Here is a 17,590-nt window from a genome sequence, read left to right on the forward strand (position 1 = left end):
CTAAGAGAACATTGTTTTAAATAAAGATAAAACTTTACTGTTCAAGCCCAGATCCACAGTTTTAAAGTCTGATAAAACACAGATGCAGGTTTTGCTCGGAAGCTTCAGAAGTTTCTCTCAAAGTTACATCATTTTCAGCCTTTTTAATAAAATGCTTCGATTGGATTTGAACTGGAAATACAGACTCTGAAAGAAACCAGTAGATTCAGTCTAATTGCTGAAACCCTGAGCACTGGTTGATAGACATGCACCAACAGCTCCCTCTAGTTTGGCTGTATACGAGTTTTTCTCCAGGCCGCCAAAGTTTCTATTGTAATAATCTTGTTTAACTTACTCATGATACTTTCAAGGGTCATAAGAGAATACTTTAGGAGCCAAACACTGTTGGAGCTTTTCAAAGAGGAGCAGCTTCAGTCTCTGAGAATGTTACTCAGCCGGTTTGTTGTCTCCCTGTGGACGAGTGGAAGATGAATCCGGAAATGAAGGAGGCCTGAGTTCAGTATCTGTTTCTCCTGGAGTCGGGGCAGGTTTGGACTGAGGCTTTGATCTGGTTCATCAGATAAGAGACGATACAAAGAGACGTTGTATTAATACTCCAGCTCAAAGAGGAATCGTGACAACTGAGTTCAACTGTGACCGACCGTGGGAAGAGATAAGGTGTGTTACTGCATTTGTGTGTGTAGGCCTAGATGTGTTTGTGTCTCTACGTGTTGTGTTCACATTTAGACCTGTAACCTTCTGAGATTATACATTATCTTTGGAGATAACTCTTGGTTTAATTAGAACTAGAAAATTCAAATTCTAAAATATTCTCTTTCTTTAACAGCAGTAAGTTTTTATTTTTATTTTTACCTTGAAAACTATTAACTTGATTTCTTTCAAATGTTTAATTGGTTTATTTCAAGTTTTGCAATTTGAATAAAATTATAAAACATTAAAGTTTATAAAACAACCTCAACCTTAGTCATTTAATTATTAATAAAGAAAGAACTTAAAACTACAAATATAATAAGTATTTGTCATATGAAACATCTGTTTAGTTTCTTTAGAACTAAACCTTCACGTTAAGAGTGGATCACGTGTTTAATCCTGTTGTTACAGGTCAGCTGACGATGGGTGGCTCCTCCTCCAAAACAACCTTTGTCTGGAAAAAGAAGAAGAAATCACCTCTGGAAAAAGCCTGGAGCGACCTGAAGGGGGCGCTGCCCGATAAGAAACGCAAAAAGAAGAGTTCTCGGTCCCTAAACAAACTGAACTTGGATAACCTGAGGAAGGGGAAGTCTTCCCAGAGGAGATTCTCGCTGCCAACAGACAAGAAAGAGCCGAAGCAAAGGTTTTCTCTGGGTAACATGAGTAAGACGCCGACGAAGAAGGAGAAGGAGAGGAACGGAGGAGGGCTGGGGAAAGTAGGAGAGCAGATAAAAAGGGCATTTTCTCAGGAACAAAAGAAAGAGCTCAGGACTCGTCAAGATGTTTCTCCCTCTGTGAAGTTAAAGACAGAGGAGAGGAAAGAGGCAAACGTTCAGAAAAGTGGCACGAAAGCGTCTAAAATAAACTTCAAGTTTCCACGAGATCCATTCATTTGACAGGAATCAACGCAAAAGGACAATTTCAGACGAAGAGACTCGTGACTTTTGTTTTGGAGATGAAAGAAAAGACGACAGGAGACATTCAAGGTTTTTTAATGACGTCACTGTCGGGTTGTCTCGGTGCAGCGTGAGACTACAGACTGTAAATAAAGATGGACGACATGACGGATTCCTCAAAAGTGAATCTTGATCGCCCCCTTGTGGCTGGTTGCAGTATCCGTCACCAACCCTTTCTCCTCCATGTTAGTGGGTGATCGGTTGACCATTTAAAATAAACGGGATTAAACATTGTGATTGACAGACGTGTATTGGCACTCGGGATGTTTTAGCTTCATGTTTCTACAACGGCGCGGATGTGCAGAGGCGTCGTCCATCTTTATAAATCTGTCTATGAACGAGACACAGGAAACTGAAACACAACATCAACATCTAAAATTTGTCAGTTTACGCGACATTAATCAGCTGCAGCACATTTTAACGTGAAGCGTCACATCGCTGCTGTTTACTCAGTCGCACGTTACAAAAAGGAAATGATTGTAGCTGGTAAATGAAAAATTAAAAAAAAAAGTTTTTCCTTTAAAAAGGTGTTAATCTGTTTAAGTGCAGAAAATATCCACAGAATGAGCATAAATACAGTTTTACATCACAAACATTTAACAAAGGCGTTTTGTGTCATTCCAGCTCAGAGGCGATTTACAGGACAGAGCGAAAACACTACAATAAAAATGTGAGGACGGAACAGTTTATAAACACATTGTGTATAAATGGCACAAACACAATCTCATTCGACAGAGTAAAATCTACAGTAAAATTAAAAAAATAAATCATTGATAATAACATCAGGAGATTTGTCTCTCCCCCTTTTTTTGAGGGTAAAACCAACATAAGTGCCAAACTCTTAAATTACAATTAAGCCAGAAATCATAAGACAGAGAAGATGATTAGCGTTCATTAGTAACTAAAACAAACATGTACATATTCATATTTTATTTTGTGATATTTTACTTGAATAAGAACAGAAACAGAGCTGGACCCAAAACACAGCAGCACAGGAAGTTCACCTTCACAATAAAACAACCCCAACAAACACAGAAAGTGAGAGAGTGCGAGCGAGAGACACACTTCACGCATGAAGGGGAAGATGAGGATGAAGGTGATCTGATTTGTTAGAGAAGAAATGATCAGTGGGCTCCAGGAACCACTTTCTGAAAAAGACAAGTTTAAACTTTACAAGACAAATCATGTTATGATGCTTTTAGATTTGTTATAAAACGTGAATATGTTTTGTTTCCAGGCTGTACATTTTCATAATTCTTTAACTAACTTTTAGAGGTCTTCAATTTAACAGTTTTAACAATGAAACTGAATAATGCAGTTTATGTAATAACATTAATGCCACTGCTGATAAGTTTAGTTTCGCAAAACAAAGAAAATCCAATTTGGACCAAGCAGAACTCGGGCCTGAAGTCAGACCGACCGAGAGAAACAAGGTCTTAAAAAGGCGATTGGAACATTTTCTAGATTAAAACAAGAGCAGCAGTAGATATTATGTTCTTTGTTAAGACGGGTTTTCCTGCACGAATGTAGGAGGTTTGGTTGGAAACACTGAGCAAGCTACACAACCTGGAAACCCACATGTTCTATGACACTATGAGAAAGTGACGTCAAGGCTTTAATCAACCGTTAACAAATCCGTCTGTTAACTCCCTTTATAAAATCCCCTTTATAAAAGTACTGTGTATATAGAGCATCTCTTCTATGAGCCTCAGTGACTTTGTGCACATGAAACCTGATTTCCACTGATTCTATACACACACTCCGGTTTCAGTTTATAAGCAAACAGATAAATTCTCCTGCACGAAGGTTACAAAGGTCAGATTTAGTTTGTATTAACTTTATAACCGTGTAATCGTTCTGGAGACTGAAGTTCATTTATTGCATTATACTGCAGTGGGATTTCTATCATTTATAGATAGAATAGATTATAGATTAACTCCCTTTAAATCAACGAGAGCAGGACAAGTAAAAAACACCTCCCTGTGCAACGCAGCAACACAAACTGCAGCCTCCAAAATTATGATAAAGATGAACCAACATCACCTTTAAATATTTACCACTAAAATGATTGGTTATGTCTCCGCCAACCAGTGCAGCTCCAGGTGTTAACTTTCACCACTGAAATCTGATCAGTTCACCTTCGAGTCCAAGTGACAACTGGGGACAATATGAAGAAATCCCCTTGGGAAAAAACATGTTTGGTGAGGCCTTGACCTTTGACCTTTGAGCATCCAAACCTAAATCAGTTATTCTGTGAGTCAAAGTGAATGTTTGTGTACAATTTTACAAGATTCTCTCAAGGCTTTATTACGATATTGTGTTCACAAGGCAAAAAGAAAATGGTTTTGTGAGGTCACAGTGACCTTGACCTGTGACCACCAACATCTACACCAGTTGATCCTCAGGGCGGTCTTGAAATATCATGTTCACACAAGACTTGGACGGTGGGACAGCACAAAAAACAAACGTCTCCAACCACTGGGCGTCGCCAGCGCCGGGGCAGGACTGCAGGAGTTTTAGTCAGGTGTACCTAATAAACTGGTAACTGACATTAAACATGACGCCGCCTGCAGCTGGCCTTGTAACTCCACATTCTTCTGCTGTGAGATGTTTCTTCTGTGCCGACATGTTCCAGTTGTTCAGCGGATGTTAGCGTCGTCTTCTACCGCCGTCCGGTCGGGGGGAGGGGGAACCTGGCAGGTTGTTTACGTCCAAACAGGAAATGTCAGTTTCCCCCATGTTGTGTAAAAGCTTCAGCAACGAGAGCAGGAATGAGCCACTCGCTTCAAACGTCTGATATTAGAAAGCTGATCCATTTTCTTTTGTCTTTAACAAAGACATTAACCAAACAAGTCTTCTCCGCCAGCAGACGTAAAGATCCAATACACAGAATAAACAGCCTGTCGACTGAGGACGAACAGACTTTGAGGTTTGTTTATGTGAGCACGCACAGATCGGCAGATTTGCTGGTACACGTCCTCTCTCTCTCTCTCTCTCCCCCTCTCTCTCTCTGTTGAAAGTTCACCGTTGTTTAAGTTTAACTCCAGTTGTCCGAGGAGGTAGGTGCGTCTTCCGAGCCTTTCTGGATGAGACGCGTCCCGTTGCCCCTCTGTATCGGCATCTCAGAACGAGACCTATAGGTCTACAGACAAGATGTGGGGAGACAGATGGAGAGAGTGAGGCCGAGGTTGGAATGAGGCGAAGGTGAAGCAGCAGCAGAGGAGAGGAACAGCAAGTGGCAAAGGAAGAAAGATGAGAAAATGGGTTAGTTGTGTTTTGTTAGTGGCAAAAAGATACAAAAGCGGCGGACACACACGACCAGACACGTCACAGCTGTTGGCACATTGATGCATTTATTCAGACGAGTTTGAACAATGTTTGTACAAAAATAAAAACACGGGATAATATGAAGATGCTCCTGAACTGTAAAAACAATACCAACAGTTAAAGGCCTATGATATAAAAGTAAGTATCCACATGTTGATTTATCTGAATAAAGAATATAGTTCTTTGAATATAGTGATTTCCCTTTAAAAGCTCCCTGTGATGAGATTCCCCTCCAGAGTACTTAAGAGTTATTAATCTGAAACGATTCATAAATGTGTTAACTTTTAATCCACCGCTTCTGACAAATGAAAATGTTAAACGTCTTCTCAAACATACACGTGAACACACAAAACCACACACTCGTGACTGCACTTCCTGTTAGGGACAGTAACAGGCTGCATGGGTGCGTGTGTGCGTGTGTGTGTGTGTGTGTGTGTGTCTCCAACATACACGCATGCCAGAGCCACAAGTCAGAGGAAATGTGGCAAGCAGCATGTTCCACTCTAACCACCAGCGCACATCTGGACTGGTTTAAAACACTGTACAACTCGAACACACACACGCACATGAGCAAACTGCAGCAGAGAGAACACACAAATCCCGCGCTTAGTACAAAACCCTGTGTAAACGACTGCATGAGGCAACGTGGGATGAAACCTGATTATAGAACGAGGCAGTGCGAGCGATTAAAGGCCTTGTTTTATGAGATGTGAGTTTGACAGAGACGACGCTCCGCCGTGTTCTGATCAACACAAAACATCCCGCCCGAGTGAATGCACATAATGTGTGTAGGGAATCTGTAAACGTGCCACGTTTAGAGTACAAACGAGGATCCGCACACACAAAACCTTTGTTCACCTCTGACAAGGTCGTGATTTCAGCAGGATTTGGCAAACACAACTAAGCCGATTTCCACAAACCTTAGAGGAAGGATGGGACAAGACAGGTACTGTTTACAGACGGCGATGCTCTTTGTAGGTGTTTCAGGTCCACGTGACCATTTGGCTAATCTGTATATGAATGCAGATAAGCTACCAAATCCTGCTGATTGATCAAGCAAGAAACGTAAACCAGTAAACTGCTGAGCATTGTCCCTCACCCGCAGATTCTGAAAAATCACACATAGAATATGATATGTGTGAGTGTGTTGAGCCTTGTCGGAGGTATGCGGTCATTCAAGTTACATGCATGCCTCAGTTCTGGATGGGAGCACAAACAAGGGCAGACACGGACGATTTGCACACAAAACGTACATTTTGTGGGGAAATGCTCCTGAAGCAGGGAGCAGCCGAAGAACTCCAGCTAGTGGCTGAAACTGTGGCTCATTCTGCTGCGTAGAGCAAAAGAGGTGGAGAGCCCACAAGGCAACGCTGAGCGAGGGCACATGAGCACAACTGAGTGAGGGGGGGGGTTAGTATTGTGTCCTCGTGTGAACCAAAGCAAACAAATCAATACATTTGTTTCGGCCCAGAGGTTCAGTTTCTCCACAAAAACAAAACTAGTTGGTCCCCAATGTCCCACCCAGTGCTCTGAGCAGATATAACATTCAGAATCTCAAATATAGTTTAACCAGTCTGAATACGGCTTTAATTCAGTCCCAGTTTCAACGTTCAGAACCAGCGAGTCATAGATGTTGGGGTTGGGCCTTTGTCTCTATATCACCTTGTTCATATCATCAGAAATCAATGATAAGAGGATCTGATCTCCTTCACATTGTTCATTAACGGTTTCGCTGAGAGGCGGCGTGTCTGCAGCTGTGTACGTGACTGGAACTGAAAATACTGAACTGAGAAAGCAGAATTGAGTTTGCAGACTCTCTGTTCGCGGGGGGGGCTCAATGCTGCATCACCACTGTGACACTACGCAGTCCTACCTCCTGTCCACATGACTTTATCATCGTGTAAGTCATTACCTCCGCTAAGCAGGTTAGGTTACATTGTGGAATGGGGCCCATCCAGGAAACAAATATTTAACGTGGCGAGATAGAACATTAGACTTAGCGAAAATATGCACTCTCCAGAGGCGTCCTTTTAGTTATGAGTGTTTATTAACTATTTAAAGTGTGTCAAAGTCTTCTTCGCAGTATTTGAGAACTCTTTAAGAGCTGCATAAGCTGCTATCAGACATGCACCGAACTCCAGATAATCTCCTGAAATCATCCAGAGGAGCTGTCTGTGAGAACTGGATAATGTCGGAGTGAGCCCATGTGCAGCGGGAGATTACCCGGAGTTCCCCTCTGCAAACTGTCAAACTGTGCGTTTCTCTGCTTCTGCATGAATCGTTGATTAATGAACGTGGCAGAACGTTGACAGAGTGCTGTGCAGCTCGTGTGGTTCGTTCTCCAGGCAGCGCTGTCAAACTGCACTTGTTTGTTGCCCATGTGACTTCCTCACATGTGCCATACAGTGACACTGCGGGACGTTGGTTTGAGGTTTTGTTCTGAGCATTGTCAGATTCTCGGAAAAGCCGTTCACCGAACAGAGGAGACAAAAAGCAGAAGTGCGGTGGTTTATATTTGCTCAAGCACAAAAATGGAAAGGAGAATCAACATTTTACTATAATATACAAACCAGACACTTTCAAACCATAAATCGCTACATTTGACTTTAATATGTCGTCAGCAGTGGATCAGCTTGTTGATGATTATAGAACCAGGTGAAAGCTTTTTCATATTTTTCTAGGTTCATACATTTTTTTGTTAACGAAAAAAGAGGAATGTTTGGTTTGAACTTATTTTTTGGAGATTTATCAGCTAAATGCTTTTCCATCTGCAAAAAAAACACGCTGACTACTGCAACTTTGGAATAAATGAGATACTCCACCAGACAATAAGACGAGGAGGAAATCAGCCTCTGATTGGGTGGTTTTCTTTAAACGATACGATAACTGACTCTTTTGACGTCTTGTGAAGCAAACACAAGTTTTGAATCTTAAACTTTCCAGCTGATACGAGGAACTTATTAGCAAACGGCTGCTTATTTACACATCTAGCTTGTACCAAATAAGAAGTGAGGTCTTTTATCTCCGTTTTTGGTCTCTACCAAGTTCTCATTGTAAAAATATTAAATAAACCCACTCAAGGGAACTGAACTTTAAAGAAAGACCTGTTGAGTTTGTAAATCTGTTTACAGAATCTGATTTTGCACCTGGACGATTTCACTTTTGTTTTCATAAATCTGATTATATTATAAAAATATATATTTTTGCGTTACACTGTAAAATATTACGAGCAACACTTAAGCAGAATATTAAGTTGTCAAGTCGGCCTGGTTGTCGTTGTGTCTTTCAAACTGTTTGGTTGTCACGCTCGTACTGTACGTGGTGATTGGATAACCTCTGTCTACAGTCAGCGTGGTTTCAAGGGTTTATTATTTACAGTCCACAGTGAGAGTTGCTTTGTTTGTGATTGTTGTCGTCGACTCCGGTGCTCTCAGACAGTACCTCGTGGTCCAGGGTGTTAAAGTGAGTCCCAGCGGCGTCCTGGGGATTCCTGCCACGCCGACACGGGAAGCACAGGATCTCCTTGAAGGTCCTCCGCATGTCCTTGTCCCTGAAGCAGTAGATGATGGGGTTGACGAAGGAGTTGCACTCGGCCAGCACCAGGAAGTACTTCTCGAAGCGCAGCACCTCACACTTATCGCAGCCCAAGCCGTCGAGCAGCAGCACCACCAGGCCGGGCGTCCAGCAGATCACAAAACAGCCTGGAGAGGGAGGATGGGAGGAGCGTCATGGAGGGCACATAAGGTCATTACAAGACTGGTGATAACACTGGAAATCAACGAGAAAAGTTGAAGGAGTTTCACAGATAAAGAAGGAGAGGAAAGAAAATGAACAGAGTTGTAAAGAATGTGGAAAAGTAAGGGGGATAGGCAACAGAGAGAGAGGGAATGTACTGTAAATTCCTCTGAAGACAATGTGCCTGCACACACACACACACACACACACACACACACACACACACACACACACACACACACACACACACACACACACACACACACACACACACACACACACACACACACACACACACACACACACACACACACACAATCTCTGTCCACACAAGCATTATCTTAATCCTTGTCTACACTAACGCGCATATCACATGACCACTAATGTTTCCTGGGCATATGCGTGTCGGCGTTAACGGGAATTGTCGCAGATCGCTCGAATAACAGCTTCACACATGCTAACAGTTGTATCATTGTAAAATCAAGGATTTAACTGCACTGCAGCTGTGAGCGAAGACAACAACACTTTTACTGGATTCCTGTGTCGTGCACTGGCAGCCAAGGGATAGGGATAGGGGTCATGTGATCAAATCAGGCGTATCTGTAGCAGAGAGGATGCGTTTTCAAACCAAAACATAGCAGTGTGGCTGTAGCTCACATGCTCAACCCTTACACTGACCTAATACCAACACTAACCATGAGGAAAAACCACAATGTCCTCACCCTGCAAGGTCTATAGGCTCAAAATGGTCCTCACAAAGATATACAAGTACAAGAACACACAGTCACACATGCATGTGGACTGAGTTTAATCTGTATGATCATGTTCCATTATGATAATACCGTATTAGGCAGCAGAGGAATTCATTATGTACACACATTCTCAGCAGGTCCAGCATTAATGTACGAGCATGTGGAAGCTGAAGCTAAAAGATGGAGATGTGACGATACTGTGATATCACACACACACACACACACACACACACACACACACACACACACACACACACACACACACACACACACACACACACACACACACACACACACACACACACACACACACACACACACACACACACACACACACACACAGAGTGTAGTGTGCGTTCCTTAGCTCCGGACCCAATATTTAACTGTTGCTTTCACGTTTAACTTCTAGTCTTTACACCAAAATAGCAATTTGAAGACGTGGTTATCGGACAAAATGTTCCCTCTTTGCTAAAATGTCCCGCGCTCAAGGTCAAACCGTCAAGCTGGTCCTCACAACCATACAAGTACATGACTCCACACCCGCTGTGTGGTGTCTTACTCCTACAGGAGAGGAGCTGTTTTCTGTCACAGTAACACAACTATGCAGCTCCCTGTCAGGACACGCTCACGCTTCTCCTCACCCTCCTCACATGCCGGAGGTGCTGAACCCTGGCTGCTGAGCGACGGCAGAAAGACGTGTAACATTTTAAAAAACTGTTGAGGAATTTAATCAAAAGTTCAAAATGCGAGTGCAGCAGCAGCAGAGGAGGCCGGGAAGAAGAGGAGAGAGGAGAGAACGGCCAGTTCGGCAAACAATGAGGAATCGGTGGGAGAAAGAGGGAAGCAGCGAAAGTGTGTTGGGGGAGTTCAACAAGTAAAGACAAGCTGAGAGGAGCCTGAACGGCGGTGGATTCAGTCAGAGGTGGAGGAGGTGGAGGAGGTGGCTCTGGGTATTTTCTGCAGATTTATTCTGGGAAGATTCAAGGGAGGATTTCCCTGGAAGTCGCTCGAATCTCTTGTGAAATGAGCAAAATGAATAAAATGTACAAGAAGCATCACACTGGACCCGAAATGTTTTCTCTATTATTTATCAGTTGGCCGATAAAAATCTGCCGATAGGAGCCTTTCACAAACACACGAGTGTTGACATTCACTGCTCGCAGATATGAAACCTTTTGTTTATATGATACATAAAAAAGGATTTTCTTGATTTAGGTTTTTGCTTGTATTTGTGTTTTCTTACTCCACCAAGGACGTAATCAGACATGTGTTTGTTTGTCAGCAAGATTGGGCAAATTATTCATTTTTTAAATATATGCTTTTAAGTGGACTGCTGCCAAACAACATTTTATTGTGTTAGAAAGATGCACAGTGACAATAAACCTGAAAACCCACTGGCCAGAATTCAACTAAACTGGGTGGAAGGATGGAACATGGGCCAAGATAGAACCCATTAAATGTTGACGTTGATTTCCAGGGGAATTATTCATGGTTCATGAATCGTAGAAGACCAAAAAAACAAAACAATCAGGCACATTGAGTGAACTGATATCTGGGAACGTGTGAACTTTAGGGAGGCTTGATTAAAGTTACTGGGTCCTGGGGGAGGAATGCACTCTACTGAGCACCATTCTAGTTTTGTTTGTGCATCTCTTGCAGGTTTTAAAGGGGGAGAGAGCTCTGCTGGTATTTCCATGCACCACTGAGACACATTAACTCAGTCAGAGTCAATGAATGAAGATGTTTTTCTAACTTTTTCCAACACATTTTTTAAATCCCCCACCCCCCCGAGCTCTACGGAATTCCATTCATTTTTCACATTTTTACTGACTAACAAAGAAAATTCATGACTAACATTTCCCTTTTTCAGTTTGTTTACTTAAACAGGAAACTGTGTCCCCACACAGATTGAAAACACAGTCTGACTGTTGACAGCAGAGAAAACAGATGTTGTCATTTCAAACGTACTGAAGGAGTAGAAAGAAATAACGGCTGATTAGAATTTCCCAGAAGTTTGGTTGATTAGAAATTCTTGACGTCAGTTTTGGTAACTTTCCACCAACTCCTTGATGTGTGCATGCAGTGTGTGTGCGCGCGTGTGCGTGCGTGTGCGCGTGTGTGTGTGTGTGTCCCTCACCTAGGATCATGGAGACGGTCTTCATCAGGTTGAACACCGTCTCTCGGTGTCTCATCTGGGACGTGTGCTGTGACATCTGCTTGCTCTTGTGCCTGACGTAGAGAAAGATGCGGGTGTAGACGGCCACCATGATGGAGAAGGTCAGGAGATTGAGGACGCCCCAGAACACCAGGTAGCTGCGGCTGTACAGCGGCGCCATGGTGGAGCAGTTGGGCAGGTCGCAGAGGCAGTGCCAGCCCATGGTGGGGACCAGGCCCATGATTATCGCCACCAGCCATATGAACACCATGATGATGAAGACCCGCCGCTTGCTCATCTTGCTGTGCAGCTGCATGTTGAAGATGGTTTGGTGACGCTCCACGGCCACGGCCAGCAGGTTGAGGACCGAGGCCGTCAGACTGGTGTCGATCAGCCCCTGTCGCACAAACCACTGGTACTTGGACAGTTTGATGGTCCAGGGACCAGTGTGAAACATCAGGTGGAGGTAGGAGATACCTGCGAGGAGAAGAGGGACGACTCCATTACAGAGAAATCTTACACAGAGCGACAAGTCCTTGCAACATAAACCTTTTCCTCTGCGTTTGGGCCTCTCGCCTTTTTAATGCAAGTCATTAAATAACAGCTGACTGGTTATCGGACGTTTTAATAGAGACTGGCTCATTTTCTGGATAAATCAAGAGTGCAAGACGTTCGGAGCCGGGTCCTTTCCCAGCTGGCCAGTGGGCTTCTTTGTTTGCCATTCGAGATGAGAGATTGTTAATCTTTTGGATGATAACATTGTTTGGTGACACCTAGAGTTTGCTGAAAGAAGAGGCAGCTTGTTTTTTTTTAATTTTTTTTAACTTAGATAAATGTAACTCTGTTTTTCTTTGTTCAATTTATTTGTTTGATTTAAAAAACAGCATCCACTCGCCCTGTTTCCTCTCCTCATTTAACCTCCTCACAATAAATATCTTTATCTTAAACATCTGGTTTTTATGTTGCTTCGCTTACAATCTGCATCTTAAGAGAAGTAACAGAATTTGCTGCTTCACTAATTTAATAATGAAGAAACCAGAAAAAGTAGTTCCAAGTGCCAATATAGTTATAACAATATATATTTATACTGTATAGGATATAATATACATTGTGCAGGTTATGAATATAATATTTATTTAGTATTAAAACTGTGTTTCCCTCTAAACAGGACCTGACCTTCACTCGCGCGCACACACACACACACACACACCACACACACCACACACACCACACACACCACACACACCACACACACCACACACACCACACACACCCCACACCCAGTGGAAGATGATGTGACTCAAAACACTCGCTGTTTTCTAAACCCACATATCTGCAGCATCGTGACGTGCGTCATTTCGCCGTGATAATTCAAAGCATCCACACTCATAAACGTCTCACAGAGGAAGTATTTATAACATAGGGAGGTTCATACTTTCCTGTGTCTGTCAAACAACATTTCAACAAGTCCTCTATCACTAAACACCTTTATTAGGAATGTATTATAAAAAGCCCTGAGGCCTGATTTAAAAAGCAGCCTCACTGTAAAACGTTACCACAGTATGGAGTCAGAAAGTGCAGAAACAAAAAAACTGTTTCTAGATGTTTCATATGCGAGTCTGCAGTTAATAAGAGGTCTAAGGCATTTTCTCAATTATCTTCTTTAACTTTTATGATATCCACATGTGTCGTGGATTCCCACGGGTTTTCTATTATTTTCTTAGGCGTCAATCTCAGCTTTGTCTTTGCTGAGCATCAGAATTGACCTAGAGCCTCGTGTAAAGAGATAATTTGGCCTTAAAGCTGAAAGAATGAAACATGTTTTTAGAAATTCTTCAAATCCCAAGTGAAAAAACCCTTTTAGATGTGAGTGAATTGTTTTGATGCTTGAATGGGTTTAAAAGTCTTGAGTTCACAAAAGGTGGTGGAGAGGGTTAAACCTCCAGTGCCTCTGTCACAGTGCTGTGTTCTGACTGAACTGTGGCAGCAATAAAACTTCTCAACGTGTTCAAATGCAGTTTAAATAGAACTAGCAGTCATAATAATAAGTAAAAGGACGGTACCTGAGAAGAGGTCTGACAAAGCCAGATTTCCCAACAGGTAGTAGATGGGAAAGTGAAAGCGTCTGTTTTTTAAAATGGCCCCAATGACCAGAAGGTTGGAAAAGATCACAATGAAGCAGACCGCCATTCCCATAGAGACGATCACATAGTCACGATCGCGCCAGTGTGCGCTGATGTTCTTGCCGCTCTTCTCATAGAAAAAAGTGACGTTGCGGTCTCGGTAGCATCCCTCTTCGTCATCGGTCAGTGTATCCATGTTGAGATATGGGGTGGACGTGCGATCAGAGAGGAGCTGGGGCGGAGGAGGGGTAGAGCGGCGTTGCAGACGGTGAGCGGTGGCGAAGGACTAGGGCGCCATTCAGACTCGCCCTATCAGGTGAGTTGGGGATCGGCATGCCATCCGCTGGACGGGTGAAGACCGGAGGGATCCAGTTCGAAGTCCGAGGCGCTGGAGTAGCGTCTTCAATCTGTGGATGGAATGAATGATTACATTAAAACTACAAACTTCATGCATGAATCCACGATTAATTAAAGTGTGATACATCCCACCCCCTCATATCGGCCCTCTTGTTAAGGCAACGCCCCCAAAACACACGAGTGTGCACTGTAAACTGTGGGAAGATGACTTTTCTGTGACCCGCTCGCTAACTTCTGACCATCTTATCTGTTTCAGCGGTGAACGTCTCAGTAGACTGTCTCTATTGATGCTATCGGGACGTGAAGAGGGTTTTTAAAAAAAAATACGATAAAAAAGGGTTTCAGAATTAAATAACCAACCCAGGCTTTAATACATTTTTAATAAAAAAGAAAAAACACAAATGCAACTGAATATTTACAAGTTGAATTAAGAGAATAAAGTCTCTCCTACATCGTTTACTCTGTAGTTTTCATTTCAACATAAACCGATTACAGCCATGCAGCAAGCACACCAACCAAATTCGGTTTATTTTGTCATCAGGCTAAAACAACAATAGCACGGAGTTAAAGGTTAGAATTAGCCGATACATCCATTAATCAATTATCTATTCGGACCATCACAGGCCTGACAGCTGACGAGTAAACACACGCAGCCTTCTGTAAGTTTTTGTTTTATTTTCCATATGTAAATAAATAGATTTCCCTCAAGCAGAATATCTCTACATTAAAAGGCTGACTGGTTCAAGAATTCTATTCTGCATGAACCAGAAAATCTTGATTAGCAGCAACAGCAGCTATTTTACTTATTGTTACCAAGCTGAATGACAAATAGCGACAGGTCACTACAAGTCACGACAGGGACACTCAAGGCTTCATGAGGGAACGCCGTCGTTATAAAAGCCACCACGTCTCAGACCGGATCTCAGCCTTCACTTCGAGACACACGCGTTTAAATGTTTCCAACCACAGGCATCAATCCTCCGTTTGCCGTCAACATGGACGGGCCACATGGTGCGTTGTGAGTCAACAGCACTCCCTTCACACTTTCTGCTTTTTTCTTTTGCGAACGCCAGCTCAGCTCGATCACACACACAACAATGGAGACAGCAGAGCGGCTCCCTACAGCAGAGACACACCTCACAATTACACAGTCAGCTATGTAACTCAATCTCAATCCAAACATGCACACCACACACACACACACACACACACACACACCACACACCACGCACAACACACACACACACCACGCACACACGCACAGGGAGGGATCCTCAGTGACCCAATCTTCTTCCAAGGGTGTGTGAATAGAAATCGAAAACAGAAACTGGGACATTTAGAGGCTTAAGAAGGAGATTTGCAGGACAAGGACTTGATTAAGCCAACAAGTTAAAAAAACGGTTGAGGAAAGAGGAGAAAAACATGCAGTGAAAGAATGAGAAAGTGTCAAAAAAGTCAAAACAAGAATTAGTCTAATGGAGTGCGTGTTCAGATGCAACGCTGGCAGGTTCTCATCCGCATGGTGGGAGGCAGGAAGTCTCCGTTTCCTCTGCTCAGAGCTTCAGCTCACGTCTCTGTTAGACCTGGTATCTTAGGTAATCTCGTCTTTAAATACAAACTCTGGGTGATAACAACCTCCACGTTTTAGCAGACTGTTACGCTGACCTCGACACATTCAATGCTGCACATCTTAAAAAACACGCTAAACCTGCCTGTTTGGCACGAGCTGTTTGTTTTCGGTCTGTGACGACGCTGGTTGCCGCTTCTCTTTCTGAAGCTGTAAAAGTGACCTGCAGTAATTGAGCCTTTTGCAAATAAAATACCTGCTGCAGAATCAGTTGCCGCTGTCATGGATACGTTGATGGGTCCCAGCCGTGCAGAGCGCTGGTCCCCTCTTTATAAACGTTGTCTTGAACACAGTGTTTCCCTAGTAACTATTAGACTGTGATGGCCCACCATATTCAAATTTGTCCGCCACAGTTTCATAATGACTCATAATAGCTTAAGAGATCACTAGCTTAGACCACAGCGCAACCGCCTGTTCGTGCCATCTATCAGAGAGTCAGATCCTCATGATTTCCGCTGCAGACGTGACGAGCAGTTCTTTCCACACGATAACTTATCTATCACTCTTTAGCCTGTGCACTGTACCTGTCACGCAGAATTGGTTTGTGCAAGAGTGACTTTCATGTGAGTGTGTACCCCCTGTTAACGCAATTGATTGAATTGATTCTATGGGAAACGCGAGAATAAATCACACCAATTTGGACCGTGCACGTCTCAGAGGAAATGGAATTATTAGAACGTTTTAAAAACCCTGCCCTCTGCCAGGGCCCACAACAAATCACACAAACACTCATAGATATAAGTTCCCCTAAATATGCCTGGATTTGTTTTTCCATCAGGTTTCATGAATTACACCCTGAGAAATACTTGAAAATGTCAATAAAAATTTATAAATTTCCTGCTGACAGAAAAAAAGGACACCAGGGGGGGAATATCAAACTTTAAGCTGCTTGGCAACTTTGTAAAAAAAGGCTGCCTCACTCTACAACGGCAATAAATCTAAGGACTCACATTTCAGTTCACCACACAAGTAAGAGACAAAGTCAAGAGCCCAACCTCGACCGACTGCCTCCGTCTTTCACCACTCTTATCCTCAGGAGCCGTGCCAGAAGCTCGTAAAGAGGCCGTCACTGATAAGGAAACGTGGCCCGGTTGTATGACACGGTACGGCAAAATGGATTGTAGAGAAGGAATCCTTGAAACTTTCCCAGTTTGCTTTTAGCTGTCAGCCCGACGGTGTTTACCTTCTCAAAAGACAAACTACCACACACACACACGGAGTTCACTGAGGTGGTTCCAGGTTCTACGGGCCTGAATTTGCATGAATGTGTGTTTTAATGCATCATGCGTCTTTGTGTTTGTGTGTGAATGAACCGGGCTGAATCGGTAAACACCAGTTTGAATGCAAACCGGTCATTACCAGAGCAGCCACACCCGAGTCTTCTCTCTTTCTCCCTCCTCCTCTGACCTTCTGTCTCTGAAAGAGCTTCAGCACATCAACTTCACTTTGTTTGGAATAAGAAAGATTTACACACACACACACACACACACACACACACACACACACACACACACACACACACACACACACACACACACACACACACACACACACACACACACACACACACACACACACACACACACACACACACACACACACACACACACACACACACACACACACACACACACACACACACACGGAGAGGTGGAGTCAGTGGGTGAGAGACGGTCGATTGTTCTCCAGACCTCAGATTCCCGGTAAAAGAGGAGATTCTGCTCATCTCCTCAGGAGCCCTCTCTCTTTGTGTATTTACTTTAATCAAGGGCCTCTTCTCCAGCGTTTCCTTCCAGCTGTGAAATACGGACATGCAACTGGCTGAAATAATGATTTCCTTTGGCTATTTAATCACACAGAGTTATGCA

General features: G+C 43.2%; 1 protein-coding gene and 1 long non-coding RNA gene across 5 annotated transcripts in view; one reads left to right on the plus strand and one right to left on the minus strand.

Annotated features, from left to right (window-relative positions):
* Nucleotides 1–379: 379 nt before the first annotated feature.
* Nucleotides 380–1,879, plus strand: LOC118124537. The gene is made up of 2 exons (XR_004698744.2): nucleotides 380–657; nucleotides 1,102–1,879. It is a non-coding gene; the product is annotated as an uncharacterized LOC118124537 (long non-coding RNA).
* The window catches only part of lpar2b (lysophosphatidic acid receptor 2b), an 18,378-nt gene continuing 2,454 nt past the window's right edge, over nucleotides 1,667–17,590 (minus strand). For 3 of the 4 annotated variants that reach the window (XM_035182412.2, XM_035182397.2, XM_035182404.2), the window contains exons 2-5: nucleotides 13,679–14,145; nucleotides 11,598–12,092; nucleotides 8,415–8,674; nucleotides 1,667–4,788 (exon numbers count right to left, since the gene is read on the minus strand). In XM_035182412.2, the coding sequence (XP_035038303.1) occupies nucleotides 4,684–4,788; nucleotides 8,415–8,674; nucleotides 11,598–12,092; nucleotides 13,679–13,934 (1,116 nt within the window). In that variant the 5' untranslated portion in view covers nucleotides 13,935–14,145 and the 3' untranslated portion in view covers nucleotides 1,667–4,683. Of the gene's footprint in view, nucleotides 4,789–8,414; nucleotides 8,675–11,597; nucleotides 12,093–13,678; nucleotides 14,146–15,918; nucleotides 16,007–17,590 lie in introns of those variants that run through there. The other variant, XM_035182421.2, reaches the window with a different exon arrangement.

Source organism: Hippoglossus stenolepis, chromosome 2 (assembly GCF_022539355.2).
Source record: "Hippoglossus stenolepis isolate QCI-W04-F060 chromosome 2, HSTE1.2, whole genome shotgun sequence".
Lineage (NCBI taxonomy): Eukaryota > Metazoa > Chordata > Actinopteri > Pleuronectiformes > Pleuronectidae > Hippoglossus > Hippoglossus stenolepis.